The sequence below is a fragment of the Typopeltis vanoorti genome, chromosome 9 (assembly GCF_054136105.1).
Source record: "Typopeltis vanoorti isolate ZY-2024b chromosome 9, IOZ_Tvanoo_1.0, whole genome shotgun sequence".
Classification (NCBI taxonomy): Eukaryota; Metazoa; Arthropoda; class Arachnida; order Uropygi; family Thelyphonidae; genus Typopeltis; species Typopeltis vanoorti.
The window spans coordinates 33,757,441-33,784,726 of record NC_143557.1 but is presented as its reverse complement, the minus strand read 5'-3'; the positions used below and the strand labels follow the sequence as shown (position 1 = coordinate 33,784,726).

Here is a 27,286-nt window from a genome sequence, read left to right as displayed (position 1 = left end):
GTGCGGGGATACCATTCCAAAAACTTGTAAAATCCCCCGGATCACCCAATAATGAGCGACCCGCAGGATCAGAAAGTCAGAAACTCAGAAATGCTCATTTGCTCATCTGAAAGGCTAACAGTAACAGCCATGCCTCAGTTAACTTCACAGGCTACAGCATTGCCATTCATTACCCCACCCATGACGCAGCCCCTGGGTGACAGCAACAGCCAAGCCTCAGTTAAAACTTCACAGGCTACAGCATTGCCATTCATCACCCAAGCTTCCAACCGGTTTCTACCTTTATTGAGGTCTCGTCAGTGGGAGGCATAACCAAACATGGAGATACTAAGGCAGAAGCAGTAGGAGAGGTCATATTTACCTATACAAGTTGCCAACAGGTGTACCACATTATTATTGAATTACTCTGGATTTAGAGAAAGATGTTGGAAGTTTATTTTGCACTTGGTTAGACTATAATAAATTTAGTTTAATCCTTTATCCAAGTATAAGTAAACAAAGTTTGCGCCTGAAAATATCTTCAGGACTGAGGTAAGGTGGTGCAACACCAGGAAACTCCGAGCAAAGGTGGACCAAGCTCTCATCACTCCCTGTCTCAGTATCTCCCATAATGCAAAGCACATCTCCTTGCAGATGTGCATGTATACTACTATTCATTAAGGGAAGGGCCACTAAAAGACCTCAGAGTTGCCTTGTGTTGCACCACCTTACCTCAGTCCTGAAGATATTTTCAGGCGCAAACTTTGCTTACACTTGGATAATGGATTAAACTAAATTTATTATAGTCTAACTAAGTGCAAAATAAACTTCCACCATCTTTCTCAAAATCCAGAGTACTTCAATAATAAGGTGGTACACCTGTTGGCTTGTATAGGTAAATATGACTTCTCCTATTGCTTCTGCCTTAGTATCTCCACGTTTGGGTCTGCTTCCCACTGATAAGACTTCAATAAAGGTCGAAACCGGTTTGGGTAGTGGCCCTTCCCTTAATGCATAGCAGTATACATGTCTGCAAGGAGATGTGCTTTGTATTATTAATGGAGATACTGAGACAGGGAGTGATGAGAGCCAGGTCTACCTTTGCTCGGAGTTGCCTGGTGTTGCACCACCTTACCTCAGTCCCAGGGGCACGCCGGCCATATGTGCCATGTGTGCAACGCACACAGACTCCATAGAGGATTAAATACTTAAAAAAAACGTTTTTTTAAAGAGATTTTTTTATTGGAGGGGGGGGGGATAGGTACGTCAACTAAAGTTTTGCACACAGGCGCTGGACACTACTGGTCCACACCTGCTCAGTCCTGAAGATATTTTCAGGCACAAACTTTGTTTGCTTACACTTGGATAAAGGATTAAACTAAATTATTTATTATAGTTTTTCTTCTGTTGAGCCTGTTTTGATATTTGATGGTCTTTCCTGATATTCATCTCTAGTTTGCTTATATTTTTAAAATGAAAGACCAATGTATTTGCAATCTCCCTGTCTCCTATTTTGATATTTCCATCTGTATCTTTTAGTGAGTTAGTCTCACTTGCCTTTGGCAGGTCTCTTTGTAAATTAGCAGTCACATTCCAAAGTTTGGTATATGAAGTGTTTGGATTTAAGCTGTGGCAAAATTCTTGCCACCTAGTTCTTTGTAATATATTATATTTTTGTTTAATTTCAGCATTTATCATGTTGTACACGATTCTAGTTTCTGGAGAGCTTCCAATTTTTAAGATGTTAAATAATTCATTTTATTTTAGTCATCTGGTTTAGTTATTTTATTATTATTATATGACACCTCCAGGGAGTCCAAAGACTCATCGAGGGAGGGCACTTACTCTACAACTCTCTGTCCACCAGCCACAATGAATCACAACTACACGAACACGATCTACTGTCCACCATCACCACTAGTATTTTCACAATCACAAATTTTTACTGGCAAGTTCCTGGTGAACCTTTGTGTAGTTTAAAATGACTTTTCTCTTGTAGTCCTTTGGGATACTTTTCTTTGCTGCATTTAGGATAATATTCTTCCAAGTTATGTAGTCTTTGTCTAAGTCATGGTGGTATGTGTGATCTTTCAACATTTTACTTACTTCATCCTTATATTTCTCCCAATTTGCCTTCTGGAAGTTCCAATGATATTTTCTTTTTTGGGTGGGTCTAGTCATTTTTGGGTTCAGATTGATTAATATTGGGGTATGGTCGCTTCCTACTGGTTCCAAAACAGACCAAATAGCTTTGTCGTGAAGATCTGGAGACACCGCAGTAATATCTAGGGCATCTTTTGTACCATAAGAATGAGACAGATAAGTGGGTTCTCCACTGTTGAGAGTTATTAGTCCTGTTTCATCCAAGAAATTACTCAGGTTTTCTCCTCTTGGATAAAGGGTTTATTTCCTCAGAATCCCATAACAGGTGTTTGCTATTCATGTCTCCTAAGATAATGGAGTTTTCTTCAATGAGATGAGATAGGCTGGAAAGATTTGGTCTAGGTTTGTCAGGAGGATGATAGCAATTGAATATGTTTAATGGCTTTTTACTTGGTTCCAGTATTTGGATTCCTTGTATTTCAGTTCCTTCTGCTACCATGTCTAGCTCAACAACTTTATATGACAAGTTTCGGGTTAGTGTCAGAAGCCCTCCTCCATTTTGGTCAGTAGGCCTATCTTGTCGTATATCATAGTTTTTAATGTTTAGTCTGCTGGTTTTGTCGAAGTTTGGTTTCCTGGATGCAGATAATATCAGCATCATGTTTGTCAGCTAGTAGTAATAGTTTGTTTAGTTTTTCTTTGCTTGCTGGAGTAATGATACCATTTAAATTACATAGGATGATATTAATATTTTTTGTAATAGGTGGAATGATTTGCTCATTTGATCAGCACAGGTATAATCACTGAAATTTGTCTCAGTGATGGGAAAAAAAGAAATGCTGCTGTTGTTAGATCATCCAGAGGACACCACGAGGAGGTGAAAGTCGGACTTTGTCCTCCGAGTACTAGACCAGAATGGACTTGCATTCCAGTATATAACTTTTGAAAAAAAAAGAGAAAATTATATTAACCCACCCATGAAAGTTTTTTTTTTATGTAAAAAAAAAAAAAAAGTACTATAGACCTATAGTACATTAGTACCATTGGCATGCTAAGGATTTTTTTTTCTATTTTTGTTAATTTTTATATATTTTTTTTTTTTATTCATTTCTTACCTGGTCTGGAAACCAACTATGGAACTTCACCAAACCACTTCAGGCCTTGACAGTAGCAGGGTGATGAAATTCTTCTCTCACTTAAAGACAACCACAAACTTCCATGTCCACAACAGGATTTGAACCTGCAACCTGTTGTTTGGAGAGCAGATACACTAATTCTTGGCCAAACAGTCCAGCTACTGCAAGGTATACAAGAATTTCAAAAACAACAATTAAGGAAGCTACATTTGCAGGATTCAGATAAGTATTTAAAAAATGAAGAATTCCAAAAACAGTTTTGTTAAAATATAGGGTGTCCTCATTTGACCTCCCTAGTTTAAAAGAATGGTAAAAAATCGAAATGCAGAAATATGTAAGGTTTGGGTTGTTCAAATGTTCCAGAGACTACGAGTTTCATCCAGAATTTTCTTACAAAAACTTGGAGAGTCTTCCTTCTCATTTGTACAATTTCAACACCATGGTCCATAAACTTAAGTAGTAGTAGTAACACGTTGAAACTAGGGAGGTCCAACGTGGACACCTTGTAGAACTAGAAGGAAAAAAATCATTCAGAGATATTGTCTCTCAATTTCAGAATAATTCTAAAATTTATAATGAGCTAGTTGAGCAGCTCATAATGATGTACTACAAGATAAATATTAGGATGTCATTGAAGATTCATTCCAAATTTCTTGCCTGAACCCTCTGTCCTGAAAATCTTTGCACTAAGAGATGAGGATGATGATCAAGTAAATCATGACATCGTGCTAATGTAGCATTGGTAACATGAAAAATGAATGTTGGTGTAGTAAGATATCTACTACTGTCGGTTTCTTCAGAAAGAGAGAAGACGCAGAGATGAGTACAAGAGAAGATGAATACTTAATGAGCACTTTTAAATTTGTACATAATTTTAACAGTCTTTTCATTTTTTTTACATATCGTAAATTTAGCAAAATATTTACAATGCATAAATGTTTGATTATATTTAGCCAAACTTACTTTTTTGACATACCTGAAACAATGAACCCTGATTGCTGAAGGGGAAAAAAAAAATTATCTTTTTAATTTATGCATCTTAAAATACATAAAGTCACACCTAATGTGATCCTTATTGGGTAATGTAGAAGCCTTGTTCTAGACATTAAACATCAACCTTTCTAAGCCACTTCAATAAAATTCCAATAAAATAAAATAAATTTTATATTTATATATTTGGCCAGATGGATGCCACGCCTGTTCTCTAACTGACAGGTTGTTGTCATTTGCAATTACAATCAAAGCAGCTAAGGCCTGTGAAGCCTGGATATTGTGGCTATTAATTTGTGTACATCTGGTTGGTTTGTCTATTTTTGTGAGATGAAAAACTAGAGTTTCTCAGAAGGAAAACTGCACCTCATAATGAGACTGGCAAACTCATCTTCAGTTCAAAAGCCTGTATAAAGACTTTGAATCCTTCTGGCATGGGATTCAAACCAGGTCTTTTTAGTGATAGGGAATCATTGATACTGACTGACTTATGGCAGTTCTCTACATCTATACAGGCTGTGTGCTGTGCATGAATATATATCTTTAGGTGAGATGAATTTCATTAATCAATGTGAGACTTCCACCTGTCTTATTGGAGGTGTGAAGTAGCTTATAAAACATTTATGTTTGTTCTCTGGAGCTCAGTTTCTGGATCGTGTAAAAAAAAAATAATAATCCCTTAGCCCACCAATGGTACTAATAGACTATAGGATTACAATCTTTCCTTGGTGAGAGTCACATAAAAATATTTCTGATAAATCTTTGGATTACATCTTGTACAAGGGCCAAAGAAGCAAGGAGAGTACTACGTCATTAAAAGCATTGATGAACACTCTGCTTAAAGAGCTGCAAGAGAATGAATGAAACATAATCTCAAAATACTGACACAAGTTGTTATACAGATATTTCAGATAGAAACAAATTGTTAATGATGATATTAAGAAAGTTATACGAGGCTAATCTTGAAGTAACATATGGATTGCTTCTGTCTAAAGCTTATTCACAGGATCAGAAGTAACATATATGACAAATGATGCAAAAATTGTTGCAGTGACTCTGCATCCTTTATAAAGTACAAGAATCACTAGTCTTGTATTCTAGGCATGTACGGATTTGGGATTTGTATATAATTAGGAGTTGGTTGGGTGTAAAATATTCTTTTGAACAAAAGAGAATGTCTAGTTTTTTGGATGCTGAGGAGGCTATTGATGTTATATGTTTATGACAGGAGAGACTGGAGATAAACGTTAGCCAAGCAGAGAGAGATCTGATTGTGTCTGGTGATTTGTATGTTACTGAGGATAAGGGTAGGTGAAATGAGATCTGTTTTGCAAGAGAAAAGACAAGACTGTGTTTGGGTGGCATTGAACATGACAAGGTTGTCCTTGCCCCGTTGAAGGATGTTATGAAGATTAATGTTTATGGTACTGGTTGTAGACATTAAATGATCTTGCAGCCTGGGATATCAGAGTAATGCATGGTTTGTCAAATGAGTAGGATGAGTGGAGAGTACCATTGTCAGCAAAGTTGTGGATAGGATTAATGTTGATTGCAAATAAATCATTTATGAACAAGAAAAAGAGAGTAGGTGTCTAAAGACTTTGTTCTATCACCTGAGCCCCAGCACTGAGCTTCACCATCAGTGCTGGGGCTTGAAGAGTGGGAGCCTTCTACCATGATTCATAGAGAAATGACCAGAGAGAAAGCTGGCTACCCAATTACAGAGGGTGTCAGGGAGGCCAAAAGATGGCAATTTGTTGAACAGGTAACAATCATACACAATCAAAGGCTTTAGAAATGTCAATTGTGACAGCACAAGTTTCTCCACACCTTTCACGGCACATTTCCAGTGGTGGATGATGTAATCTACAAGATCATCTGTGGATCTTGAATGCAGAATCTGTAATGGTGGTTGCTGATTAATTGATGAGGACTGGGGTGATGGCCAATTTGTTGGTAGTTCGATGATTGACTTTTATCACCCTTTTTTTGGAATAGGATGCATATGAGATTACTTCCTTGCATTGGAATAAGTACCAGATATGTATAGTAGATTGTAGAGATGATGCAGGACAGGTGTTAATTCTGGAGCAGATTATTTGAGAGCAATAGGAGAGATGCCATCAGGACCAGAAGATTTTTAGTAGAAAACATTTTAGTAATTTCCTGATTCTTTTTTGTTGAAAAACTAAATGAAGCATATGGTACTTGGATTCCATTATGATACGAGATGATTTCCTTTGGTCATCAATGCAGGAGTTTGAAGAAAAGAGTGATTCCTGGAGGTCAGCTTTATCTTTGAGTGAAATAACAGTGATGCCATCAGGATGAGAGAGGGATAAAAGTGCAGGAGAGCAGAAGTTGCATCCAATGGCCTTAGCAGGGGAGTACAGAAGGTGGGGCTTCCATTTGGACAGGAGGCAAGTTTTTTGTTGTTGGCTTTTATGAAATCAATTTTGGATCTGTTGATGACAGATTTGCATATATTGCATGCTTTGGTGTAGAGTATGAAGCTGGAGTTCTTGAAACAAGCCACTTGCTGTAAGCTAAATTTTTTCCGTAAACTGCATTGATACACTTTCAGTTGAACCAGGGCTTTTAAAGTGGGTGAGAATTATACCTTGAATTGGGGATGAAGGCCTTCATGCCAGTCAGAATAATTTCTGTAACTCATTCACAGCAGGTGTCAGGATAAGATGAGCAGAAACAATAGACCGAGGAAATGAGGAGTAGAAATTCCAGACATCATCCCAGTTGGTTCCTTCGTAGTGCCACAGGATGCAAGATTGGGAGTGGGTGGGGCATTCTATAAGAGAGGAGACTTGTACAAGATGTGATCTGAGAGGAGAGGTGACCTGTACAGTGTTCAGTGCAGAGTTTTGTTCCAAAACTGGACACAGTATTTGGAGAATGAAGCAGGTTATTGCGAATTCGAGTAGGTAGATGTACAATTTGTGTTAGGTCATTTGTTATGGCAAAGACTTCTGGTCTTCATCCAGCTTGATCAGTGGTATTGAAATAGGGAATCCAGCAGGAATTGTGGATGTTGAAGTCGGCCAGAAAGATGACCTCACTATTTGGATGGCTGGAGTGTAGATGGTCAAGATTCATGGAAAAGAATGGCTAGAATGGTTATACACATTTGGAGACCAATGAATGTTACTAAATGGGCCAAGGAAACTTTGAGCCAGAGAATGTCAAAAGCAGGGGATTCTAAATTAGCCATTCTCTGACAGGCTATGTTGGATTTCACAAAAGCACAGGTGATGATACTCTTGTAGCAAAAAAAAAAAAACATGAAGGCACTGAATGTGGACAGTAGGAGATGTACTTGCAATCTAGGTGTCTGTCAGAAATAGGATTCTAGTTTTGAGGGAAACTTGTACCATAGTTTTATCATAAATTATTCACATGGACACAAGAAGTAATATTTATTAAATATACTGCCAAATATTTCAGTTTGAAACTAACAAACTATCATCAGTGTCCTGAACAACATTTTTTACAAGATAGAATGCAAACAATTGAATTATTAAAAATAGTACGAGCCGTGTGATGTTAAATCATTAATAGCATTATGCTTCACTGAAGGGATTATGTGCCAGTTGATTTGGTAGTCTCCTGACTCGTTACTGAGAGATTTGGGCCTGTGCACTTACTGGTGGTTGACCTGTGGCACCACCATTTTAACAGATGTACCCTTAAAATGGATGAGATTATGGTCACTAAGTATGTTCGTGGCCTTGGAAAGTTATCACTCACACTGTCACTGTCACACTTGTTAGGAAATATTTGTATCTTTTGAAGTAATAGTTGATGAACATTGTGATTCTCCAATAGAAGATTGACAAGCTTGCTGCAGTAATGTCTTTAACCACTATGAACTAAAAGAAGAAGAAAAAAAGTCACAGGATGCATTCTAACATTGAACTATAGAAGCTGACATCTCCCAGGAACCACTTAAGGGAAATCAGAAATGTCATTAAAGATCTTTACTAACATATTAACAATTATCAGAAAACTTAAATTGTTAGAAGAATGTAGAAACTAACTATCATATACACTAAATATGTCAAGAGGCACTTCCAAAATACATGAATATTTTACTCAAGACAAAAACTGGAATACATTGTAAAGGATCAGTGGTCATGGTAAAAAATCATGTTTTAAATAACATATTACCCCATTAATCAGATTACACAGTAATGAAAATGATGAGTATGGCTTTCTCTCAATCGACAATATGGAATAATGTGTGACTTTAATGCCAAATAGACAAGTTATTCTGAAAATATGGAGAATTTAATGGGGCAATTTGGGATTGATAGAAGAAATAAAGGGGATGCTTAAGGGTCAAAGCTATATAACTGAGAGGAGACCTCCACATAGCCTTCAAAGGAATGTGGAGAACCGACCAGGGCTTCTGACTTAATGTCCAATCCTCACCTTCTTGTGGTGCACCCTGTTAGGTATCTACTGGATACTGAATGAACGAGGATCAACTGACAATTTGGGATTTAGCCAACCAAATTGTATTCTTATTGGCTTAAACCAAAATTTCAAATGATGGTACAACATGACAGAATTTAATGCCAGCTGGGGCGTCGTCCGGTTAAACAAGGCCCCAGTTGTTTCTGCCAGGGAACCAGGGCAAACACTGAAAAGTCATCTACTGGAACGAATCCTAAAACTTACCCACTCAACATCACCAGAGTTCAAAATTGGTACTATCAACATAAGAAGCCTGAATGGCAAAGAAATGGAGTTAGCTGAGGAATTGGCTAAGTACCAGATCGATATAACAGGGGTGACTGAAACAAAAAAGACAAAAAACTGGCGAGATCTTTCTGAGCAATAAATACAAAATGTTATACTCAGGCAATGACAATCAAGGAAAAGGAGTAGCCATAGTATTCAACACTAAATACGAGGCTAATCTTCTTGAATGGCAGACAGTCTCAAGTAGGGTGATGTGGGCAAATATGAGAATGGTGAAGTGGACAATGAGACTTATTTGTGTCTATGGTCCCAAAGAAGGTTCTACTAAGGTAGAAGTGGAGGAAATTTTTGAGGCTTTAGAGAAAGCAACTGACACAATGAAAAAGGAAAAGTCAGTCTTTGTTGGGGATCTAAATAGCAGAGTAGGAAGTGATTGTCAGACATACAAAAATGTTTTGGGAAAATTTGGAGATAAGAGCAAAGCTAATAATAATGGCAAATACCTGTTGGATTTCTGCTCAGGACATGGAATAGTTATTACTAACACAATGTTCCAACATAAAAATGTGCACAAATTCACATGGATAGAAGAGGCAAGGAATAAGAAAAGTCTCATTGACTATGTCATTGTTGATAGTGATGTTTTCCCAGTGGTGCAGGACACCAGCGTGTACAGAGGATTTGAAATTGGAAGTGATCACCATTTAGTCTTGAGCAGGATAAAATCGAATTTCATATCGAAAAGAAGAACATCTAAGAAAGTTCTAAAGAGAATAAAAGTTGAGCAGCTCTCAGATGTGAATTGTAGACTAAAATACACAAATATTATTCAAGAAAAAATGAAAGAGTTTGAGAACAGGAACCAAACTTTGGAGATTCAGTGGCAAGCCCTGAAAAAAAAAAAAAAAAAAAAAAAAACACTGATTAATTCAGCCAGAGAGGCATGTGGTGAGAAAAATCAGAATTCCTTGGTGGACTAATGAAGTTAAAGAGGCAGTGAAGGAAAAGAAGAAAGCATATAAAAAGTTCCTGGCAAATAAATCAGCTTGTGCTCTTAGAGAATACAGAGACAAATGTAAGAATTCTAAACACTGTGTAAAACTGGCTAAACAAAAGTAATGGGACAACTTTGGCAAGAACATAGAAAATAAATATGAAGAAGGTGGCAAGATATTCTGGAGATTGTTGAAGTAGCTCAGAAATAATAAAGGTGACATGAAAAACAGGAGAAAAAGATATCTTGAAGTATGGAGTAATTTCTTTGAAAAACTGCTAAATGAAACAAGCAGTGATGACAGCACAATGGTTAAACACACGGACCAGACATGCAGTCAGGAATACGTTCCATACTTGAAGTAGAAAAAGCCACGAAAAGCCTGAAATGTGGAAAGGCAGCAGAAGTAGATGATATTCGACCAGAAATGCTCAAGTATGGAGGTATAAATGTCGTACAGGGGCTGCACTGCATAGTTCAGAAAGCCTGGACAGAGGGACGAATTCCAGATGATCGGAGTAGAGCTCTCATAGTACCCATATATAAAAAGGGAAATAAAACGAATATGAGAATTACAGAGGCATTTAATTACTGAGTGTTCCTAGTAAGATATATGCTAGTATACTTGAGAAACTGTTGAGAAGGATTGTGGAAGAGAAGCTTGGTTAAGAACAAGCTGGATTCAGGCCAAATAGAGGTTGTCAGGATCAGATTTTCACTTTATGACAGATAGTTGAGAAATCATGGGAATATAACAAAGATCTGTATTAAAGTTTTGTAGATCTGGAAAAGACATATGACAAGGTGTTAAGAGAGCAGCTATTCCAAATGCTACCATTATATGGTGTTAATGGGGCATTATATCAAGCAATACTTAGTCTTTATTTGAGTTGTAAGTCAGCAGTTAGAATAGAAGGACGGTGGTTTAATTTTAAATCTGGTGTCAGACATGAATGCACGTTATCCCCTGTGTAATTCATTATCTATATGGATTACATTATGAAGGAAAGTGGTATTAAACCTGACATCAAAATTGGAGATGTTAATCTCAGCTCTTTGCTTTATGCGGATGATGTTATACTTCTAAATAAATCCGCTACAAGTCTGCAAGATTCCCTGACTAAATTGAATAACTGTTGTAATAGATATGGTATGAAGGTCAGCATTAAAAAGAGAAAGACAATGAAAATAGGCAGAAACATTGAAAATATCAACTGCATTGTAAATGGAGAACTTATAGAACAAGTAAAACATTTCTGCTACTTAGGCATGATTTTTAGTGAAGATAGTAAATTAAATTTGGAAATAGACAACAGAATCAACAAAGCTGGTATGGTAGGAAGTCAATTGAATAAACTCATATGGAATAAGTGAGAAATTAGTCGGAACACTAAATTAGCTGTATACAATTCGGTGTTCAAACCAATTTTAACTTATGGATATGAGCTGGGTTAGAAGTAAAACACTTGACCAAAACTAGAGACTTAAGATATGAGAGTCCTGAGAAAGATTAGGGGCATGAACAGATGGCATCAATGGCAATATCGTATGAAAACGAGGATATTAGTAAAAAACTTGATATTGTCAGCCAGGAATGCATTAGCAGAGCTATTCTCAGGTGATATGGTCACTTAAGCAGAATGGGAGAGGAAAGATTAGCAAAACTAGTGTTCTCTGCTAGGTTGGCAGGAAAAAGACCCAGAGGAAGACCAAGACATAGGTTGATTGATACAGTAAAAAGTGCCTTAGAAGACAGAAATATAAGATCAGATAATGTTGGAGTCTTGACATTTAACAGACTGATTTGGAGGAAAATTGTAGATAGAAAGTTTGTAATGATGTAAAATTTTCATGTAATACTATCATATCCTGAACACACCCCTTGAGGGTATATATCAGGAATTTGATGATGATAGAAGAAATAAAACAGATCAATATTGTTGAATTTTGTAATACCATAGAAATGGACAAAAGGAAGAACAGTGAGTAATAGGCTTTTGAAGGTGTTTGGCTCAATAAATAAAATGGTATGAAATGCAGCATAAAGCATTGAGGAGATTGGAAAATAATTAAATTACCATATTCTGATAATAGAAAGAATAAAAGAAAAGCAGTTATAGTGGTATTCTAAGCATCCATATAGAATGCTTACTGAAATATTTGCATGAATTCTCAAAAACAGAAGAATTGAGGAAAGATATCTCCAGGAAATGGATAGAAAATATCAAAAACATAAGTGGACTGAACTCCTACTGAATAAATAGCATGGATGCAGATAGACTGGAAAGATATTATTTATAGTAGCTTCAACTTGCTTAATGATTACAAAACAAACACTAATTTTACCTCTATAGCTGTATGCTTATTCATTCATTATATCACGTCCACAGCTTTCATTAAACTAAAGCAAATTACACCACTTCGGTATGTATTAAGGTTATCAGCAACTGTGTTTGCTTTTATTACATGGTAAAATTACTAACATAAACTATTATTAATGTTTAAAATGCACGATGTTTTTTGGTCGAGAAAGCAATCTATTATTTTCCTCCACATAAAATCTTGAGTTGTTTTTAGAGAATAATACCTGTGATCCTATCCATTCTGTATTACATGCCTAAAAAGTTTTTGTTTTATCTTTTGAATATATTTCACTAGGAGTACTTAAGCAGTACTTGAGAGAACTACCTGAACCACTGATGACTTTTCCACTATATGAAAAATGGATTGATGCAACAAGGTTAGAATTTAATTTATGTAAAATTGTTAATTGTATAAATCTGTATCTTTTAACTGGTATAACTGATACAAAGCTGAAATGTTGTGTAATTACATCCTTTGAACTAGTAAGCATATCTTATTGAATTACATCCTTCAATAAATGGCTTTTTTGGAGACAGGACATTGGATACTTTTACTTGGTCAAAAATTATAGATATTTATGAGAATTCTTTGAAGGAAAAGTATATAGTTACAGGAATAGACTGATGAGCATGGGAATTACTCTTTGATGTCTGCATTTTTAGAGAGGAGACATTTCCTGGTGAAATCTGTGCACAGTAATCAAGATGCAGCTGAATCATAGCCTTATGATTAGAAAAGAAAATCACTGAACCACTAAAACATAACATTACAAAAACACATATAACCCAAGAATGCAGCTTGTCAGTTATTGACATACTGATTCACAAAGGGTACTACTGTAATATTATGTGGTTTTCTATCTTATCTGCTGCGCCATTGTAATATTATGAGTTTTCTTTATTTAACCTCTCTATTTGTTGTATAATATTGCTTTCTTTATCCTTGGCTTCTATAATTTTATTCGTTAAACTATAACCTTATCTTTTTTCTTTCATGTACTCAGTTAATCTTATTTTCCTCTCTCTGCTTTCAGTATTCTTTCCCTATGCCGGAGATCTCTAGAAATTTATTTAATTATTACTAGCTGTGCCACTAAAGTTCTCCAAATGGCATAAGAAATTATTTATACTGCCAGTAAAGTTCCTCCTCTATAATTATGTACAGTCGTGGCTAACTCTTAACTCAAAATTCGTACCAAATTCCAATCTACCCCGCTCACAGGATCGGTTTTTTTTTTTGAGAACAGTGCAGTTCTGAAAAAAGATCAGATGGCACTCCTTTTAAATATAACAAACATGTTTATTTATACTAAAACAGTAATACAAGGTATGCACTAAAAGGATGCTACTTTCCTTTCCTCTCTAAGCTAAGCACAAAAAAAAAGACATCATATAGGACAAATTCCTAGGCATGCAAAAAATACCAATGATGTAAATTAATAAACAATTAAATTAGATAACTATTAACTATCAGCCCATTTACAGTTTAGGAATTTCCATGCTTTGATTAATTATAATCTCCAATTCCAACCTTCACATAAAAATATAAAATTCTTCAAGCACACTACTTCTCATAACATTATATTTCTTAATTCTATAATTTTGTCAGTTCTTCTGAACCATTTCTTTACAATACAATGTAAGTTAAAATCTTCAATAATGTCTTACAATTACTTTAAAACAGATTCTCTCTATGCGAACAAGTATTCAATCCAATGTATATAGCAGTTCTATGAATTCAGTCTTTCTAAACAGTCCTTCACATCGTAAATAAAAAGAGTTTAGCAACAAAATTCAACTCACATGACTCCTCCATAGGTACAATGCACTTAGTCGTATTTCCTTTACAGACTTATTCTGGATCCCTCTCTATGCTAGGGCTTGATCTATCACTTTAGACATTTCATGGACACCATGTTCTCCTCTGGAATTTCTTGCGGGGCTGGAGCGCGATCTTCCGGCATTGTAGACACTCGGATGTAAGGTCTGACGGTCAAGGCTTTGTCATCCTGGTCCTGGGCCGTTATTTGCTCTGTAAGGTTTCACCTCCGGTAACCCTCCACGACTTCATCCAGAATCTGATGTAGTCCATGGATCGACTCCCTCCTTTTCTCCTGGCATCAAATCTGCCGATGCTCGATAGTTGATGCTGATAGTCGATTCTATGATCCTTTTATTTGGCTTCTCGCTGGACCCTGCACAAAGGTTTTAGACCCCAGATATTCTCACACAAACTTTGAATTAAGGTCTGAGACCCCCGTACCTTTCACGTGCAAACTCTTATCCTTCTAGAAAGTGCAGACTTCTAGATCTCCCTGAAGTGTACATTTAATCCCTTTTACAGCATAGCATAACAGCTTCTGATGTATACCGCCCTCTTTTGCTATTGACCTTGAAGGCGGTATCGGACTGCTTTGATTACAATAGGTTTCTTTTTCACCCAATGCTAAGTGATAACATCAAATACATTTCCAAATTCTAAAGTATTGCCCCTGAACTTCTATTTTAAGATATCTGTTTATTCTATTCTAGCATGTTTAATTCCTCTGGGTCTCTATAGATGGGCTTTGGTATTTACTTAGATAAATTCTAACATATTTCTGATTTCTAGGGCATTTTCCCTTGAACTACATATTCATGTATCTTCTATTTACACAGTATCATGCTAATTTCTCTGAGCTAATTTATATGGGCTGTTAGTATTATTTACATATAAAATTTACAAATTTATTTTTTGTGAATTTTGGATGTGACTCCTGAAAAAGTCGATGCAATAAAATTTTGGAAAAATTATGATGCTGCATCGAATTTTACACTACAACCAGTTCATGTGGGCCATTCAAATTCCCCGAACTTTTGGGTAGCACCTTGTATTTCTACATCTCTTCTAACTTGATCTGTTGAGTTAAATCTGATAACCACTCTTATCTTTTCCATTCTCTGTCTGTGATGATCGATTACCTAGAGTTCAGATATCCCAGTAATGATGTAGCCTTCCTTGAGGACTTCAACATTCATGACATAGTTCTTATCCAACTCCACAGATTAAGATGGAAGAGATGTAGAGATATTTGCAGTTCAGCAATAGTCTTTCGCAAGCTGTTCATCTGCTTACCAAATAAACAGCTTGTGAACAATAATAATAATCCTTTTAACTCTCCCAACGCCCTTGATCTCTTTTTAACCACTTCTCCTATATACACACAGCACGCTAATCTTTATACACGCAATACTTATCACACCTCTCCTTAAACACATTCACTGTCAAGGTACTTGCAACTACTTTTATTAGTCCATTTCAGTCATTCACCACTCTCCAAGCAAAAATCTAGTCTGCACATTCTTACAAACCACACTCTTACACAACTTTCAGGGGTAACCTCCCAGCTCTATCTTTTTGTCATGTATTGAAATTTTTCTTTTGTATCAGTCTTACAGAATCTCTTTAGTAATGTATTTGTCATGTCCCCTCTTTACTACCTACCAACCAAACATTACCACCAGCTTTCAATCTGTCCTCATAAGGAGCATTCCATGGATCTGTCACTAGCTTAGTCACTTCTCTCTGGATCCTCTCCACCACCTCCTGATCTCCAAGAAATCCAAGTCAAAAAATCTGTGCATTTAGTCAGGATGCAGCTGAATCATAAAGGTGGATAATAACTTCTCTATCTTTAGATGTTAGTATGCTTTTCAACATTGAAGTAATTCTTTGAGCTATTTTGTCAACTTTTGCAATGTGATCTCTAAAGTTCAACTCTCTCTACCATTTCCCCCAAATCCCCAGCCTCATCAATTTCGTGCAATCCACTACTGTATATAATACACAACATGCAATCTCTTCCTCCCAAAATGCATAACCTTACAATTTGAAACAGTAAATTAACAACCATTACCTTTCACCCACAATGCCAGTTTATTTAAATCATCGTGCATGATAGCTATATCACTATGAATTATTTCCCCTCCTCAGTTTTGCATTATTGGCAAACAGCTGAATATCCCCTTCACTTAAATTATTCCATATATCATTAAATCATCTTGCAGGATATCTACATCACCTTTATCAGCTATTGCCCTTCTCAGTTTTGCATAATCTACAAACAACTTTATATTCCCCTCCCTAAATCATTCTCCATATCATTAATATACAAATTAAAGAGTAGTGGCTCTAGTACAGAGCCATGAGGCATTCTAGTCATACCATTTTCCTAGATTCCACTCCTATATATATATACTACTCTTTGATGTCTGTCTGTCTGTCAGCCTTCCCTCTCAAAATGTCAGTTCTGTTCTTGGTAACTCAGACGATAACCTCATCCCAAGTTTTGTTTCCTACTGAATGTCCTTCACCCCAGCCACTCTCAGTTTTGTGTCACTTGGTGCTATGTTAGTGCCAGATGGAATGATTTCTGTTTTTCTTTTCTGTTACTTTTTGCTCTTCTGATCCAAACTTGTGAAAGAATTCTAACTGGAATAAAGGCCTTCATCCTCCATTCAGTCAAAAGAGCCCAAACTATTAAAAAAAAATAAAAAATAAACTCCTCTCTGTCGCGGTATGACAGAGAGGAGTTTAGAAGGAGGGCCATAATCGCAAATGATATTATGCGCAGGTTATGCGGACGGTGTGGTGTGGAATTTGTGGACGTGTGGAATGAGTTTGATGGGCGAAAGGACTTATACAAGATGGATGGACTGCATTTGAATGGACTTGGTGTGCGGAGACTGGAAAAAGTGTTGCTGAATGAAGTGAAAATGGATGTGCAGAACTAGGGAAACTAGAACTACCAAGGAGGGGGGGAAGTGGATATCCAGACATCAGTGAGACAGTTGAGTGTAAAAATGTATATAATGTACCTGAGCCAGCAATAAGGACAAAAAATGGGAATGGGATATTTAGAATAACGCATCAAGATAGGGGTGGGACAAAGGGAACACTGCAATTCATGTATACTAATGCCAGGAGTATTAGGAACAAGAAGGAAGAATTTTTGGCCTTGATTGGCTCTTCCTGGCCACAGGTTATTGGCATTAGTGAAACATGGCTGACGGAAGATGATATAGTTAGTGGGATAGAATGTGTAGGTTATAGTATGTTTAGGAGGGACAGAGAGAATAAAATTGGCGGAGGGGTGTTGTTGATGATAGCTGATGAACTGCAGCCAAGGAGAATTGAAGTATTGCAGGATAGTGAAAGGAGCTCATTTGAGGCTATTTGGTGTGAGATTGATACTGGCAGAATAAAATATACAGTTGGGTGCTGCTATAGACCAGGTGATGGAATAGATGGTGGAGATGGTATGCATAAACAAATTGATGAAATGAGTGGAAGGAGGGTAATTATTATGGGGGATTTCAACTATGGTAACATTGATTGGAAGGAGGAGAGAACACATGTGAGGAAGGAAATAGATTTTATTCAATTATTAAGGGATAACTATCTGAAACAGCATGTAATTGAAAATACTAGGGGTGTGAGAGTGCTTGACCTGGTAATTGCATCTCAAAATTTGACTGTAATGAATATGACCATGTTGCCACCTATTGGTGAGAGTGATCATAAGGTCTTGACCTGGGAGGTGGCTAAAGGTGTGAAATTTGTGATTAAGACAGGGTATATGTGGAATTACCGTGCTGGCAAGTATGACAAGCTTAGGAGATTGCTTGGATCAGTGCCATGGCATGTACAACTGCAAGGGCTGGACGTCAATAGAGCATGGGAAGTGATCAAAGAGCATTTACAGGAGGTTATGGCTGATTGTATACCTAAGGTCCGAATAGTGAAACAAGGAGGGGTTAAATGGATGAATAACACCATTAAGCTTGAGCTGCAAAAAAAGAAACAACTATGGAGGGAATTTAAAGAAAGGGGTGACCTGCAGGCACACGAACAGTATAAAGTACAGGCTAGAAGGGTAACGAGTGTGGTAAAAACAGCAAAAGCCGATTATGAAAGGAAACTAGCTATGCAAGCAAAAGAGAATCCCAAACAGTTCTTTCAATATGCTGCAAGCAAGAAAAAACTGTACATGGCAAAATGATTTTAAGGAATGACGATGGTAAAGAGTTCACTGAACCAGTCGATATAGTGGAGTTACTGAGCGTGCACTTTGCAAAAGTATATCATCCAGGTGGTGACATTGAAAAAATGAAGGAACCATTAGTTTATATGGGAATTGTGATGAATGAAGTGGAGGTGAATAGTCTATTGCAGAACCTTAATGTGAATACATCTGTGGGATTGGATGGTATACCGGCACGGGTCTTGCATGAAGCGGCTAATGAATTATCAGTGCCCTTGACCATGTTGTTTAATCTGAGTCTCAGGTCTGGCTTAGTCCCGAAGGCATGGAAAGAGGGGAAAATAGTTCCACTGCATAAAGGAGGATCCAAGACTATGGTTGCAAATTACCGACCGATCAGCATATCAGGAGTCGTTGTCAAGGTCTTGGAGAAAGTAGTCAAGGGAAAAATACAGGAATGGATTGATGAAAATGAGATACTGTACAGAGGACAGCATGCCTTTGTGAAGGGTAGATCATGCCTCAGTAACTTGCTCAAGTTTTATAACAAGGTGACGGCTGAACTGGATAAAGGAAATGGGTTTACAGTGATACTGCTGGACCTGGCAAAGGCGTTTGACAGGATACCACATGGAATTCTAATCCGTAAACTACAACATATGGGAATGGATATAGGGTTGGTGAGATGGATAGCTGGGTGGTTGATGGAGAGATATCAAAGAGTAGTTTATTCAGGAGTAGAGTCCAAAAAACGGCCTGTGACTAGTGGTGTGCCACAGGGTTCTGTTCTTGGACCACTGCTGTTTAATCTGTTCATTAACGATATAGGGAATGGTCTAAGTGGGACAGTTCATTTGTTCGCTGATGATGCAAAGTTGGGTAGGGCGATAGTGAATGCAGAAGATGTCAAAGTCTTGCAAGATGACTTACATAGATTGGAGTTCTGGACTAAGGAGAATGGATGTCAATTTAATGTGACAAAATGTAAGGTTATGCATTTCTGAGTGAAAAGATTAGCAGCAGTATACCACATTGGTGGAACTGTACTCCAAGAGATTGATGAGGCCAGGGACTTGGGAGTGTTGGTGGATAGGGAGATGAAGTTTAGGGGGCACATTGCGAAAGTAGCTAAATCAGCTCATCGACTCACTTGGTTGTTGAAAAATACCTTGACGAGCAGAGAAAAACAAGTTATTGTACCTCTGTACCGAGCCCTGATAAGACCTCATCTCGACTACTGTGCCCAGATTTGGTCACCTCGGTTCCTTCTTGATGGGGAGAGGTTGAGAGGATCCAGAGGCGAGTGACTAAGATGATAGCAGGTCTATGGAATGAACCATATGAGAACAGGTTGAAGATTTGTGGGTTGCAGAAACTAGTTGATAGGCGAAAAAGGGGAGATATGATTGAGACATTCAAATTGCTAAAAGGATTCTATAGGATTAATTCAGATGATATTTTTGAGATCAGGACTGGTGGTGGGAGAACTAGGGGACACCCATGGAAGCTGGGCAAGAGCGTGGTTAGCAGGGGTGTTAGAGCTGGGTTCTTTACTTTTAGAGTGGTAAATGAGTGGAATAAGCTGCCAGAGTCTGTTGTGGGTGCTATGACAGTGAGCGAGTTCAAGGCAAGGTATGATAGATACTGTGAGAATGTTGAACAGCTGTGTGAACATGATGTTTAGGGCCTCCCTCGATGAGTCTAAGGACTCCTGGAGTAGCCCGTGGTAATAATAATAATAATAATAATAATAATTGCATAGTGGTCCAAGAAAAGAATTGAACACACTAGTGGCTCAAAACCAAAACTTCAGAATCCTACTCAGCCTACAAGGCAGCAAAGAACACCCGAAGGACATCTACAAATCCAAATTAGACTTTGAAAATGCCCTGTGCAGAAAACTCCCTTGCTTCATGGTAGTCAAGCCTTCTGTTCCCATGCTAAGGCTATCAGATGCAATATCTGTAGTGTCTCTATTGAGAAAGAAGGCCATCACACAGACAATTCTTTCACCATCCAGAAGCCCACATTTAATCAATGAGAACAAATATGGATTTCACTATTCTTGATCTGCAGCAGATCTCTTTGCTAACATTACCCATCTAGGACTGGTGCTGCAGAAAGGTTTTGTGAAATAAGTTTTGGTGCTATTGCTTTAGATGTTTTCGAAATATTTGATTGGATCTGGAACAAACTGGAATCTACTTCTTTTTAATGTCTTATGGTTTACCATCTATCCTTTGCAATTGGACTGTTGGTTTCCTCTTTTATTCATTCATTTTGTTGTGGCGGATGGTTTCCTTTCTTACAAATGTGCCAGATTATCAGTGCTCTTTACTTTCTTCGATGCTCTTTCTTGCTGTTCATAAATGACCTATCACTAACCTTCATTCCTCTTTTTCATTTGACAAACCTTACCATACTTGCATGCCACAAACTATAAGATCTTCCATAATCAATACCTTAACTCCTCTCACCTTTTATAATACTGAGATTAGATATCTCTCCTTGGACTGACTGATACCTCTAGCTTCTCCTGACATATCTCATATTCATAGCTTCCTCTGCTTGCAAATGAAAAAGTAGGTGTCCTTTTCCATGAAAGAGAATGTTTTTCCCCCATACAACTCCTAACACTGTATAAATCCCAAATCCACCCTTCCTTAAGATATTGCTCTCACATATGGGGTGGTGCAATAGAAACCTCTCTAAAAATACTTAAATGTTTAATGCCATTCAAGTGAAGTCAGTTCGGTTAATGATCCCTCTTTTACAGACTCACTTTGTCTGTTATTATACAGACAAACTGTTTCTGTCATATGCTGATTCTGTAGGTATTTTCATGGGCACTATTCTACTGAACTGGCATACCCTCCACTTTTTCCTCAAACCCATGAACACATGAGCAGCTGCTCAATGTCTTTTCATTGCCCATCTCCAAACATATCACACTGATTGTCCTCCTCTTTTGAAAACATAATCTACCATTATGCTTTGGAGCAGTGTTTCCCATACAATTTCCTTTAATGACTGAAACTTCCAGATTTGTTTAAGAAACATATCAACAATTCCTCCTTTCTTCTTAGCCACTTACTCACTTGTGACACTGCTGTACCATACGTTCTGCAACTTCTTGCCTTTCTGGTTAAGTTCAGATGTATAAATTATGTAAAATCCTACTTGACACACAAAAAATGTACTCACTCAGGAACCCCCCCCCCCTTTTTTTTTTTAATGATATATCTCAGTAAGTCAATAGGGGTCCTATAAACTGATTAGCAGTGCTGCATCTGTTTTCTATAGAAAACACAGACCAGTATCTAGGTTGTTTGCAGTTGTCTGCAGATGATTTGGTGCCATGCACATCACAGGTAAATGGTTCAGTGTAGGAAGCAATGGCAGTAAAATCTTAACAGCTGCTTTAATGCTTCCTTTATTGTTGCCACCCCATCACTAGTGCAATTGCATCATAACAGTACAAAAGTAACACAAGCTAGTTCTACCTTTCAATGTGCAAGGCACAAATCATTCCAGCAGCTATATGGTATACTGCCTTAGAGACATTCAGCATGATCCTACATTGAGGAGCTAAAGATATTCAATCAATGATGCCGGTGAAGCATTAACCAAAGGCATTCAAAGTCCATGCTAAACCACTTTTGTGTAGCAATAAATCTGCAATTGCCCTGACCTCACTAACGCTTAGCCAGGGCTGTTGCAGATTCAGCCAGTCAAACAATTGCATTTTATCTGATAATGAATTTGTCAAGCACATGATTTGCTCATCTTAACCTACCTTATTCTCACTTACAGACTAACTTAAATCTAGCTCATCTCTATATGCTACATTCCCAGCCTATCTCTACTTGGGATCTCTCTTTACTCATTCTAACAAGTCTACCATCATTAGAGAGTCAGAAAGTAAATCTTTATGATTGCATACCTTGAGGCATAGTGGGATCGTTTGGGCACTCCCACCTATAACCAGGTTATCAATAAGTGCTTTTAAATGCCTGTGATGGGCATACAGGTACAGTGAGCAACCAAGTCCACGTTTCCAGGCATAGCCATTCAAGCATTCCCTATGGAATCATCAGTTTAACCATACATGTCAGGCCTACCCTTCAGACCTGAATTTTCATTTGGCTAGCTTCTTTGACTAGCTGAACAAGGGCTCCATCCAACATCTTAGTATCCATCTCAATGAGTGTCATGTTGCTCATGCTGAATAACCATGTCCAGTATCAGGAAGGCATCCTATGTCTGCCTGACACTGCAGTGAAAAGCATAAAATTAAAATCTGCTTGGTGGGAGGTGGGGAGGGACTCTGAGGAAGAGTAATCTCATATCAGAAGGCAGAGAGGATGCTCACCACTAAAACATTTAGTGGAAAGTACTCTTATGCTGAAAAGGTGATTATAAAGAAAACATTCAAACGGACATAGTCTCATATGACTTTCTTATTAGCTCACAGTTATATCATACCTCATCGCTATTGTATTATCTCATTTTGCTGGATTGCTGCATTAATTCAGTTGCATGATTTTGCATGAAAGGCTAACATTGTTGAATGGGGGGGGGGGGGGGTGGGGGGGGGGGGGGGTGGGGGGGGGGGGGGGTGGGGGGGGGGGGGGGTGGGGGGGGGGGGGGGTGGGGGGGGGGGGGGGTGGGGGGGGGGGGGGGTGGGGGGGGGGGGGGGTGGGGGGGGGGGGGGGTGGGGGGGGGGGGGGGTGGGGGGGGGGGGGGGTGGGGGGGGGGGGGGGTGGGGGGGGGGGGGGGTGGGGGGGGGGGGGGGTGGGGGGGGGGGGGGGTGGGGGGGGGGGGGGGTGGGGGGGGGGGGGGGTGGGGGGGGGGGGGGGTGGGGGGGGGGGGGGGTGGGGGGGGGGGGGGGTGGGGGGGGGGGGGGGTGGGGGGGGGGGGGGGTGGGGGGGGGGGGGGGTGGGGGGGGGGGGGGGTGGGGGGGGGGGGGGGTGGGGGGGGGGGGGGGTGGGGGGGGGGGGGGGTGGGGGGGGGGGGGGGTGGGGGGGGGGGGGGGTGGGGGGGGGGGGGGGTGGGGGGGGGGGGGGGTGGGGTTGACCAAACAGGCAGGACAGCAAATATCAGAATTTCAGAACACAAGGACTACATCCATTTTCACCAGTATAGCCACTCTGGTCTTGCAGACCATGCTCTGGATACACACTACAGAATACGGTGGAAGAAAGCCACAATAATACACCGTAGCAATTTCAAATTTGAGACTTTTCATGGAATCAGCCTCAGCCCTAAGATACATGCCAAACCTCAACAAATTTGGTTGCATGAGACTGCCCCAAATTTGGGAGACATACATCAGGAGACCTTCAGCCCAACGGCCAAGAATACCTACATAGCCCACTAGGGGCACCATCAGGACTTTTAGGAGAAACAATAGCTTCCTCACTTTGTCCTCATTTACTGTGTGTAGTGCCTTTATTTTAAGTTCCTTTGAAGATGGCAACGTGATGTTGCCGAAATATTGGAAATATGTGGTAAAGTTTAATTTAATTTATATTCTAGTATAAGTTGTGAATTCCTTAAGTTAATTAATAATCATGTTTAACCAACATATAAGCCTTTCTACGAGAATCATTATTCTCTCAAGAAACTATTCGCACAGAAGGTCGCCCTTGCTACATCCACCCTGATAATTCTAGTTTCCCTTCATCAATACAGTGACTTTCTCGTAGAACAACATTCTTTCCAGATGCCTACATCCTTCATTGTTCAAATGGAAGCTGTCTCTGTCTCTCTCTCACACACAGTTCTTTTCTGTCCTCAAATGCCCTCCATGCATCCATGTAATTCTAGCCTCTGTTTTAACACATTCTGGCTATCATACTATTCATTATTGATGCTCTTCTCCTCAGCTCTGCATTATAATACCTGGACAATACACTCACTATCTTCTCTCTCTCTCTCTCTCTATCTATCTTCTTCCATACAACCTCAAGCACGAAGCTCAGATCTCTTGCACTTGATTCACACTGCCTCTCAAGTCATTCATGCTTACCATTACAATCATCTCATCCACTCTCACCTCGCTTAATTGCCATAGTCACACTGTGTCGTTCCTCTGTGCAGACACTTCTCTGGCATTCTTTGTTGCACACCACAGATCAAATCACCATACGTCACACCTCTTACCACTTTGTTTCTTCCTTGCTCACTTGCATCCCTCCCCCTCTCTCTCTCTTCTGACACTTTCTCTCCTTGTTCTCCTACTTGCCTGCCATCCTGTCATCTCTCCATCCCTGTTTCCTGCACTGTCTTTCCTTTCTCTCATTCCTTCTCTTTCACTTGTTCTCCATTCTATCATACCACCTATCTTTCTGCAGAATGATATATTCTATCACTCTGCAAGCCACCTACTCTTGCTCAACATTCATCCTGCCAATGAACACCATCTTTCAAAGCCTACTAAACTCTCTACTTTTATATTCTTATTCACTGCTGCTTGTTTTCCTCATGATACTCATCTCTATCTCAGTCCAAGATGCATACATGCTGCAAGCACTGCATACCACAAAATCTCGTAGTATGATGTGTAGAACCTTAAATTGTAGAGAACTCAGTGATAAGCCGTTGGCAAACTGAATTGCAGATGCTGCCATTATTCAAACACTGCACAAAGAATACTAATAAACTATACTAAAATATTACTTTTAGGTACAAATTCCCCAAGTGCAAACTACCCACAGACTATCCATTCTTTCTAGCTTAGATTCCCTGTAAATTTAAAGTAAAATTCTAATAAATTATAATGAAAACTTCTTTTTTTTTCCTTTGCTGCTATCTCATAACATGTTTCACTATAACCTCGTCCTTTGGGACTCTCATTTTTAATCTATTGGTCTCTTTTGAGGTCTGTCTATCCTTCTTCCATTTGGTTTATATTTTATTAATTTGTTTAGGTATTGCTCAGGCTACATATGGGCTATTGTGTTCAAATTTGGTAAGCTAGTTTTCATTGTGATGCGGAAACACTAGAAGGTCCAAAGACGAATGACCAAAGTGTTATCAGTACTCTGGAGTGTTGGTTATAAAGAGTGTTTGAGGGAATGTGGATTACAGAAGTTGGTGTATAGGAGGAAAAGAAGAGATATGTTAGAGGCCTTCAAGTTAGTTAAGGGATACTATCAAATTAATACAGAGAAAATTATAAAAAAAAAAAGTAGATGTTAAGATGGGAAGAATGAGAGGACATCCCTTGAAGTTGTATAAAGATGTGGTGAAGAAGAGTGTGAGGAGTATATTTTTTATATGGAGAGCTGTTGGTGAGTGGAATGCATAGCCTGAGTGCATTGTGAATAACTTCAAAGTTTATTATGATAGACATGTTGCTGGTTGAGTGGGCCTCCCATGATGAGGTCAGCAGACTCATCATGGGAGATTACTAAAATAGTAATATCATTGTAATAGTAAATGGTAAAAAACATTGGCCATTACGCTTTCTTTATTTTTGTCTAATTTTGCACTTGCTGATTTTATTTTTAATTCTAAAATATCTTCATTTCTTTTTTGATATAATAATGTGTATTTTACAGTTCTCAGGAATTTCTATTCACTCATTTTTTATTTTTGTTTATTTATTTATTACCCAAGTTTCACTGCTATGTAGTAATGTAGGTACTGCTAGAGTGTGTTTATAAATATGTATTTATAAACATGTTTCATTTTATGCAAGACAAGGAATAAGAGTTATATTTATCAGGCATATAAGCTGAAAAAAATTTAATTTTAACATATCTTTTTCTCCTTCATATATTTCACATTCATGATAATTAAAAGTATTTATCTATGCTTTTATTATCAGTAACTATTTTACCTCTAACTGGAGTTTGTCTGCATTGTTATAGTTTTATCACTAGATATTTGTATTTCAAACTGTTCTATCATCATCATCATATTCCTGAGATGTACCCTCAAGGGGTGTACAGGATATGATAGTACTAAATGAAAAACTTACATCACCACTAACTTACTATCTACTATTTTCCTCCAAATCAATCTGTTACCTGTCAAGACTCCAACATTATCTGATCTTATATTTCTGTCTTCTAAGGCACTTTGTATACCGTATCAATCCACCTATATCTTGGTCTTCCTATGGGTCTTTTTCCTGCCAACCTGGCAGAGAACACTTGTTTTGCTAATCTTTCCTCTCCCATTATGTTTAAGTGACCATACCACTTGAGATTAGCTCTGCTAACACATTCTTGGATGCCAATAATGTCAAGTTCTTTCCTAATATCCTCATTTTTAATATGATATTGCCATTGATGCCATCTGTTCATGCCCTAATCTTTCTCAGGACTCTCATATCTGCAGTCTCTAATCTTTGGTCAAGTGTTTTACTTCTAACCCAGTTCTCAGATCTATAAGTTATAATTGGATTGAAAACTGTCTTGTATACAGCTAATTTAGTGTTTTGATTAATTTCTCTCTTATCCCATATAAATTTATTCAGTTGACTTCCTACCATACCAGTTTGTTGATTCTGTTGTCTAAGTAGCTGAAATGTTTTACTTGTTCTATAGGTTCTCCATTCACAATGCAGTTGATAATTTCAATGCTTCTGCCTATTTTCATTGTCTTGTTATTACTGACCTTCATACCATATATATTACAACAGTTATTCAATTTAGTCAGGGAATCTTGAAGACTCGTAGTGGATTTATTTATAAGTATAACTTCATCTGCGTAAAGTTAAGAGTTGAGATTAACATCTCCAATTTTGATATCAGGTTTAATACCACTTTCCTTCATAATGTGATCCATATGATAATGTGCATCCTTGTATGCCACCAGATTTATCATCAAACCATCTTCCTATACTTGCTTCAATTCTAACTGCTGACTTACATCTCAAATAAAGACTAAGTGTTGCATGATATAATGCTCCATTGACATCGTACAACTGTAGCTTTTTGGATAAGTTCTCTCTTGGCACCGTGTCAT

At 38.3% G+C, this 27,286-nt stretch overlaps 1 protein-coding gene across 2 annotated transcripts in view; it reads left to right on the top strand.

Moving 5' to 3' along the window:
• Window positions 1-27,286, top strand: part of LOC150102964 (rho GTPase-activating protein 44-like) — a 521,092-nt gene that overhangs the window by 347,085 nt on the left and 146,721 nt on the right. For both annotated transcript variants that reach the window (XM_090397793.1, XM_090397795.1), the window contains exon 11: window positions 12,580-12,661. In XM_090397793.1, the coding sequence (XP_090253919.1) occupies window positions 12,580-12,661 (82 nt within the window). The remainder of the gene's footprint in view (window positions 1-12,579; window positions 12,662-27,286) is intronic.